Consider the following 9,560-nt stretch of genomic DNA (forward strand, 5'->3'; position numbering starts at 1 on the left):
TTGAGGTATACACCATGCTCTAGCCTAATGATATCTTTTATTCTAGAAATAAATTCCTGACCAGTGTAGGGAGGGGAGAAATCGGGATCAGGGGCAATCCACTTGGCTGCAATAGCTTAAGGCTCCATTCACACATCCGTAATAATGGGTCCACATCCGTTCCGCAAATTGCAGAACGGGTGTGGACCCATTCATTCTCTATGGGGACGGAATGGATGCGGAGAGCACACTATGTGCTCTCCGCATCCACATTTCCGGAGCGGGCTCCCGAAAAGTATAGAACATGTTCTATTCTTGTCCGCAATTGCGGACGCGAATAGGCATTTCTATGGGAGTACCGCAATTTGCGGGTTCGCAATGCACTACAGATGTGCAAATGGACCCTTACACACCTGATACAGGATCCTCTGGACACCCAAATCAATATACCAAAATCTTCAACAGGCATAATCAGTGACCCGGAACCAAAACAGTGGAAAGCACTTTGCTAATAAGACCTACAAACCTTTGTCAAAAGAACTTTAAACATGCATAGTCCTACACCATAAGAGCATCCACCATACCACATTTGGGACAACAAGAGTCCGTATCTTGTACATCAATGACGGAGTCTTACAAACCTTGTGGAGATTACCTTCCTCTAAGGATAATTTAGGGATTAATTCCAAAATGCAAGACCATTGATCATTAGTGATCTGTCCCATATCACTCTCCCAAGTATCTTTTATCCATAGAGGGAATGCTTTTAGGTAATATACCAGAAGTTGCTTATACGGTTTATACAAAAATTAAATGACCCCTTTTACCATACTTTTCCCTGCCCCATATTCTAGAAAAGAATGGAAATGAACACTAATTGGGCACTGTTTGTTCCAGGCATCAAAGGCATGTCTTAGTTGATGAATCTGAAAATATGACGTCCTGGGCATATCACACTGTTCCTGGAACCAAGCAAAATTGTGAAATATCCCATTAGAATGTATCTGATGTATAAATGGGACACCCCTTCCTTTCCTAAGGAGTAAAATCCTAAAGCCTAAAAAATTCAGGCAAATGGGAATTCCACCACATATTTTTACCTTTCTCCCAGACTTTAACATCAGAAAGAGACCGCACTAACTTCCCATTAGTATGAAGGTCCTCGGCCACCCCCCAAGCTCTAAACTGCTGAAGTTGTATTAGGATTAGGGATTAGGAATGGCTATTCCACCCAGATCATTGTCCCTTTCCAGAGTTTTTAGTACAATTCTAGGGAATTTCTTATTCCAAATCACCTCCCAGAACAGGCCCGGTGAATTGTGCAGTAGATTTAGAAGCGGCATCAAAATCATCTTGACTAAATGTCAGTGACAAAGTAAGAAGTGGGTCATTGATGCATGCATTTATTCAGATTCTCAAACTTGGAGTTGAGAAGGATTTTTTTTTACCAAGATGTGGAAAACTAGCTCTACCTCTAAAAGCCAAAAAAGCCAGTACTCTCTGCTCTGCACTGATGAGGGGGCAATTACCCCCAAACAGCTGTCTGCAGATGAGGTGCTGGCTTACTTAATATCCGAGTCATGTCTCAAGGCCTATTTAAAGAGTCGAACATTGACATAGGATAGCTGCCTAACAACTGGTGGCATCAGAGGCAGAGCTTGTTAAGAGCTCATTTGCATCCCTTTCTTCGCAGAATTCTAGAGGAACATATATGGCCTATAAATCTCCTCACGCCAATTAGGGCGCTCCCCCCCCCCCCTACAAGGAGAGACAGTACACCCCATATTCTGATCTGACCATGACAGCAAATGTTGGGGGAAGAGAAGGATCAGGCCTAACCCTTTTGTTCAGCTTTTCAGGCGTAGTTGAGCTAACTGCATTTATAAGGGGGATGGGGGGGGGGGACTCAGGAGAGAAAATTGGCAGTCGATAGCTATCTAATGTGTATATATCTAGCCTTATCACCTTACTAACATCGCAATCGCAAAAAGGGCAATCATGTAATACAGAAACACACCAAGCCACACAGAGCAAATGGATGTTTGGATCAGGATGTCCCCTTTTGGATCTGGATGTTCTTCCAGATCCAAAAGGGGTATATGAACAGGGAAGAGCCTTTAGTCCTATCGTCACCTGCACCCACTTAAAGGGTATGTCACCAGCTTTATAACTTACCATGTTTTGTAATATCCTCAGCGCTTCATCCTTCCCATCAAGCTGTCTTTGGGAAGCTTCAAGCTCCACTCTTAGAAGGTCCACTTCCTGAAAGCAGTTATGAAAAAAAAGATTATATACTTTTTTATTATATACAGACCACGTCATAAGTCAATAGTATCCAGTAAAAACGGATTCCTCATACTAATCATGGCCCCTTTATGAACGGAAGTCATCACAGTAGTGTGAACAGAGCCTCAGAAATCTCCAGTGAATGAAGTCTCTCAAGGTTTCTCATTCAATAACATGCCAACAATCCTAGATTCCGAAAATTGGTGGCTGCCCACTGAGGACAGTGATTGGCTGCAGCCTAGGGAAGATGAGAGAGAGGTGGGCACAGGAAGGGAACTGGTGTTTTTTATTACTTTACCAGGAACCAGGCAATTTACCCCCAGGCAATTTTTATTTTATTTTGATTTTTTTACACAATTTTTTAAGAGCACCATTTCATTTACCATAGCCTGTACTGGAAAATGGGGAAAATAATTCTTTGCGGGGTAAAATTGAAAAAAAAAGGTGCTCATTGTATGCTAAAAATGACATGACACCCTTGTTCTGTGGATCAGTAAAATTACTGCGATATTAAATTCAGGCCGGGTTAACATCTCCATTACATTTTCTGTTCTTCTGATCTGTCCGAACATAAAAAAAAAAACACAACAGGAAAAAAAAAACAGGATCCTTTAAAAAAAAAAAAAAAACGGATCCTGTGTATCAGTTATACATATTTGCCATCAGTCTCAGCCATTTCTATCTGAGATCCGCTTTTTAGACGAAAAAAAGTCCTGCATGCAATACTACTCCCCCCCCCCATCTAAAAACAAAAACAAAAAAAAAACACTGATCTGAAACTGATGCAAAATGCACAGGATCAGTTTTTTCCACAGGATCCATTTTTTTTTTTTCTGTTCTTCTGACGGATCAGACGAAGGGAAAATTAAACAGTGATGTGAACCCAGCCTTATATAGTTTTTATTCTGTATTACTACTTTTAAAAAAAATTAAAACCTTTGAAAAAATAAAAAAACTGTTTTACATCACCATATTCTGACACCCATACATTTTTATATGTTTTAAACTCTATCGATTTTTCAAATTCTGTAGGAAATTCCCCCGCCAATAAAAATACAGGAAAACAAGGCAATGCAAAATATACAGGATTTCAGAAATTATGATTTCTAAGAGCATTTATGTTGAGGAACTTGCAAAACTGGCTAAGAACAACTCAACACTGGCCGCAAACAAAAACTAGTTATTACAGCACATTCAAAACAAGCACTGATTGTGAGATTACTGCAGACGCTGGGGCTACACCATAAGTAAACGCACCTCGGTTAAGTCTTGGAGACGTTGCCTCAGATCTTCATTAGAGATTTCAGAGCTCGCATCTGTGGAGGACAGAAAAAAAAGCAACAGGGTGACCTACTGGACTGCCCACGCTGGAAACCATGAAGTTATTAAACGCAAAAAGAATTTTTCAGAATTTCCAGTTGTAGGAAAAATCATATTGATGGCATTATTGTACTGACAGCACAGCAATAACCAAAGATGGAGAATTCTATTAATAACGGGTGATATACAAAATGGGCTGTGCACAGCTTCCCATTATTTCCAACATGACCATAAACCAAAAGGTCACCAATATTAGGTGTCATTAGATGAAAATAATGGAGCACCCATGGCATGATGCATATGAGACAGGTCATCTGGCATGTTTGGCACATCAGACCCTTGCTCTTGTGAACGTCAGGGTCCCAGGGATTGGACCCCCAGCGAACACTATCCTGTGGACAACCCCAAGAGGTTATCACATGAAGACAAGTTATCCCCGCCAATCACAAGAACGGAAGCTCGCTCTCCCCCATCATGCATGCTGCTCCGTTCAAACCCTTTAACTTCCGTAGATCTCTAGGGACGCTGACACTAAGGCCCCTTTCTCACAAACGATACGGATTGTATCCGGATCTGTTCAGGAAAAAAAACGGCGTTTTTCACACAAGTGCAGTCAGTTTTGCCTGCGATTGCGTTCAGTGGTTCAGTTTATTCCGCGTGGGTGTGATCATTTTTGATGCATTTTTCACGCACGTGAAAAAAAAATAAAAAAAAGACGGAAAGATTAGAAACATGTAGCAACCACCAGTTTTAAACGCTTTTCATCCGGATGCAATGCGTTTTTCACGAAGAAATAATCATTTTGCCACTGAAAAAGGAACAGAGTTTCCGAAACGCATCTGGTGTGAACGGCGGTACTGGCTCAAACTATTGTAAATGTATCCTGGATACATATTAATTGCAACGCTAAAGAAAAAGTATCTCCTGAAGTCCGGCGTGGGTAAGATTCAAGAGCGCATGTGTTAAGACATCCCGGCCGGTATATGCAAACAAGCGCGACAAGTGCAGGGGGAACGCAGAGATTGGTAAGAGATACCCATCTCTCATTTACAGAGGCACTGGAAGTGTGTATATGTCTGCGATATACCAGGATACAGATACAGTATCACACAATATTGCTAAACTACTGGATAGAACATCCAGCGCTATTGTAGAGCAACATTTGTGACAAATCTTCCTAACAATAGAAGGACTGCTGTGTGAACTGGTACTTTATAAGGAGGACATATAGTGCCGAAAAACTCTGGCACTTACCAAACAGGGGAAATAATGGACGTTCCAATCTAAATATATAATAATAATAATGCCACAAGGACCGCCATCTACAAGAGTACATGCGTGAGCATGTTATTATTTAAAGGGACCGCGACAGTGTTATATTTTGTTTTAATATTGTTATAACATTCTGGAATGCATTTTTATTAATTATAGTGATGAAATGTACTATTGTTACTGTGAGACAGCCATATTCATTTATTGGTATTAAGTGCCCAGAGGTAGAAGGCTGGCCGCGCTCCAGTTAAAGGAGGATTCCCATCACATACAATGGGGGCATATCGCTAGGATGGGACCCGCACCTACAACGAGAACGGAGCGGGGAGAGTTGTGGCTGGTCCGTCCAACACCAAGCGCTGCTCCCATACAAGTGAATGGGAGCACACCGCGCACGCACAGCCCCTGTTCCCATTTATTTCTATGGGGCAGAAGGAAATAGCCGAGCCAGCGCTCGGCAATTTTCGGCAGCCCCATTGAAATGAATAGAGGGCGTCTTGCGAGCCAAAACCAGGAGTGGAGGCTACACAGAGATAAGGCATAATGAAAAGATCTGCACCCGTTCTGTGTTTTTGACCCACACCTGGTTTTGCCTCACAATAACCGATCAAATAACAAGGTTTTACAGAAAATTATTTTGAGCTCTGCACTAGGATCCTTTTTATTGTAAAACTTGATTTTACACTTTAAGCCTGCATCCACACATGGCTGAAATGCTGTGGATTTGCTGTCGCAGATTTTTGCGAGACAATACCTGAAAAGGGAATGAGATTTTAAAGGAGTTCTCCGGGAATTAAGAAAATGGAAATAACTAAATATGACTTTATTTTAAATATATTCCCATATACCTTCCATTAGTTATAATGGCTCGGTTTGTCTGGGGAGCAATCGTTGGGAGAAATAAAATTGCTGCGATCCTATTAGTACCCTCAAAACCTGTCCTAATCACACAGCAGGACACGTTACTTAACAACACTGAGCCAAAGAGCTGCCTCATCCTCCTCTCTGCTTGTCAGGGATTATGATCCTGAATACAGATAAGGACTTTAGCTGAATCTCTGGGGAATGGAGATCATGAGGAGACATAAAGTACAGAGAGGATGGTGGGGATGTGGTAATGAGCAGCAGCACTTGTATGCAGTCTCCATTACCACAGGCTGTTCTGTCCGTCCTCTCTGTACTTCATGTCTCCTCATGATCTCCATTCCTACAGAGATTCAACTGAAGATCTTATCATTTGTATACAGGATCATAATCCCTGACAAGTAGAGCAGAGAGGAGGATGAGGCAGCTCTTTAGCGCAGTGTTGTGAAGTAACTTGTCCTCCTGCGTTATTAGAACAGGTTTTGTGTGTACTAATTGGACGGCAGCCATTTTATTTCTCCTAGTGATTGCTCCCCATACAAAATGAGCCATTATAACTAATGAAAGGTATTTGGGAATATCTTTATAATAAAGTAATATCTAAGTATTTCCATTTTCTTAATTCCCGGAGAACCCTTTAAGAACTCATCCATATGCTGAATAAAAAAATAAAAAAAGTGCAGATTTGAATTTGAAATGTCAATTTACGCTGCAGATCTCCATCGTGGATCTCACTCACGATCTGCACCGGAGAGGGTAAAATCCACAGTATGGATGAAAGTCACTTTGGATATTCTACCTAACAGGATCCTGAATCCTTTGAAATTGGACTGACTTGTCTGTTCTCTGCAAAAGTTGGAATTGCAAATCATTAAAAGGATACAGGGAAAAACCCTAAATCTCCCCCCCCCCCAGTCCAGCACCAAAAGGTTAAGACGAGCCGGTCTCTTTATGCCGTAGGAAATCTAGACGTGATGGCAACGGCTATATTAGTCTTTACGTTTTGAGTGACTGATAGTCTTACCCATGCTGTTCTGTCGGCACCGTGTGTAGCCCTCTTTGGCAGGCCTCACGGTCTCCCTTTCCTCGGACATGCTCCGTTTTCCAATGTGATGACCTGTGTTACAATCATCGTCTGCCTTCTTAATAAGGTGGTAATGATGAGAACTTGATCCTTTTCTCAATTTCAATCCTTTTGTCACGTCAAGACCCTCGTAGAGTCCACCAGGCTTTCTCCCAAAGCCCTCTCCCAAATCTCCTCCAGCCATGAAGTCTTCCTCCTCCTCTGACAGGCAGTCCATCATCTCCAGTGCGTGCAGCGAGGAAGAGATTGTCTTGAGGATCTAAAATACAGAGTAGCATTATATTGTGCCGCTGGCATTTTTGTAGCATACCAACATGTACAAATATACAGTATTGCTGCATGGTCCCTGACATTAGAATACACATACGGTACTTACTTTCTCCATAAAGCATAGTTTTTAGGTCTCAAGCACACAAACGTATGCTGTTTGTTCCGTACATTGGGGGCCGCAATTTGCAGACCCCAATGCACGGGCTCCATCCGTACGGCTGCCGCAGCCGAATGCATGTGGACCCATTCAACATGTTCTATCTTTTGTGGTGCGGAGTTATGGAGAGGCCCCCCATGGAAGCACTCCATAGTGCTCCTGTGGGGTTCTGTGCCTTCGTTCCACAACACTCCTTCCAGATTGCAGACCCATTCACTCCGTAATATGCTTTTTGTGGGCCGCAATATGAGCACGGCCGGGCACATGAGGCCTTAAGAAGTGAGCTGTGTAATACACCCTGTACGAGGCACCATTACTCCATACTGTACAGGATACTCTGCTGCACAGATCAGGGATCTTTGTACACTGATGACCTATCCTTAGGATAAATTATCAATATCAGTGCGGCTGGGGTCCGACTCCCGAGTTTTCAGGAGCTGCTGTGCATGGAGACCAGGCACTGGATCAGCACAACTCTATACACTGTGTAGGAGCCATGCCCAGTCACTGCAGCACTGCTCACACTCAAGTGCATGGGAACTAAGGATAGCTCATCAGAATTAAAAGGGGAATATTGATGGTCTATCCTCAGGACAGGTCATCAGTATCAGATCTGTGGGGGTCCGACAACCTGCACCAACCCCCCTCGATCAGCTGTTTGAAGAGGCAGTGAAACTTCGGTGAGCGCTACGGCCTCTTCCTAGGCCAGTTCATTGGTCACATGGCCTATGTGCCACTCCAATCCAAGTGAATGGGCCTGGGCTGCAATACAAAGCACAGCCGCTATACAATGTATAGTACTCTGCTTGGTATGCTTTGAGGAGGCTGCAGCGCTCGATGGAGCTCCACGGCCGCTACAAACAACTGATCGGTGGTGCTGCCCGGTGTTAGACCGTCACCATTACATATTTATGACCCATCGATCTTGAGGATAGGTCATCAATATTCTACTCCTAGAAAACCCCTTCAGGGCTCCCTTGCAGTTTTGGTCCTGGCGTTTATTTTTGGAAAAAAAAAAAAAAAAGCCTGGTAAAACAAATGATATGCAAAAGGAAATTACATTTTTCTTGGAGCTGGGAAAAAAAAAAATCCATATTTTTGCAAATTTGCAATTTGTGGGCCACGAAATAAATAAATACTGTTGTGTGCATGAGGCCTGCCATCTTAGGCTAATTTTAGACGAGCGTGACCTGTGCGGAAATCACGCTCCGTGTTTGAGAGTCTTTCCCCGTTCTGGACACTGCTTGTTTCTCAGGAGCGCACGGCATTATACTGATTTATAATAATGTGTGTCTCTGCATGACCTTACTGCGGCAGGATCATACTGACAGCATTATGTCAGTATAAGGGCTCATTCACATGACTGTATTTATGGGTCTGCATCCCTTTCGCAATTTTACAGAACGGGTGCAGACCCACTGATTTCAAAGGGGCTGCGAAAGATGTGGACATCACACTGTGTGCATCTGTTGTTCCATTCCGCGCGCCGCGCCCCCCCCCCCAAAAAAATAAAAAATTTAGCATGTCCTATTCTTGTCCGCAGCCACAGACAAGAATAGGCACTTCTATCATAGTGCCGGCTATGTGCTGTCCGCAAATTAGGGAACACGTGTGGGCAAATATCTGTGTGTTGTGAATCCGCAATTTGCGGACTGCAAAACACTACGGTCGTGTGAAGGAGCCCTTATTCTGAAGATGTAAAGTTAAGCAGAGACACACAGCATTATAAATCATTGTAATACCATACGCTCCAGAGAAACTAGCAGTGTCCATAACAGGGAATGGCGCCCAGACAAGGAGCGTGATCCCCGCACCGGTCACGCTCGTCTCAGAGAGGCCTTAGGGTGCGGCCATACTGTATGTAGCAGATTTGCAGTGGATGAAACTCTGTGCATTTCAAAGTGTAAAAATCTGTATTGGAGATCTGCAGCCTAAATGACATTTTTTCTGCGGTTTGTGGATGAGATTTGCTGGTCCTGTAGTACACTGCTCACAAACCTGCAGTGCTGTATCTGCTTCATGTGAACATATCCTAAGGCGATGCCATACTCCTCCACAGGTGGGTGCCATTCTGGAGGCACACACTGGCATCCCCTCCCTACATGCATGCAGTACTCGGAGTACTCAGGAGATATGACAACCACCCCCAGACAGCAGATACAGATACGTGCACTCCCTCACAATCCAGGAAACCCCCGGAGGACAGCGGTCAGCGCCCGGTTACCTGCACGGTACGGAGGCGGTCACCGGCCGTACATCTGGGGTTCTCCCGGGGTCTCCGTCTGACACTACACGCAGCTCCGCCACTTCCTGCTCCACAGACGTGGC

The 9,560-nt window shown here is 43.7% G+C and overlaps 1 protein-coding gene across 1 annotated transcript in view; it reads right to left on the reverse strand.

Moving 5' to 3' along the window:
* CCDC125 (coiled-coil domain containing 125) overlaps positions 1-9,560 on the reverse strand; it is a 37,884-nt gene extending 28,324 nt beyond the window's left edge. Inside the window, exons 1-4 of the mRNA XM_044276035.1 lie at positions 9,457-9,560; positions 6,746-7,064; positions 3,523-3,581; positions 2,155-2,241 (exon numbers count right to left, since the gene is read on the reverse strand). Of these exons, the coding sequence (XP_044131970.1) occupies positions 2,155-2,241; positions 3,523-3,581; positions 6,746-7,025 (426 nt within the window). The 5' untranslated portion in view covers positions 7,026-7,064; positions 9,457-9,560. The remainder of the gene's footprint in view (positions 1-2,154; positions 2,242-3,522; positions 3,582-6,745; positions 7,065-9,456) is intronic.

This window comes from Bufo gargarizans, chromosome 1, assembly GCF_014858855.1.
Source record: "Bufo gargarizans isolate SCDJY-AF-19 chromosome 1, ASM1485885v1, whole genome shotgun sequence".
Classification (NCBI taxonomy): Eukaryota; Metazoa; Chordata; class Amphibia; order Anura; family Bufonidae; genus Bufo; species Bufo gargarizans.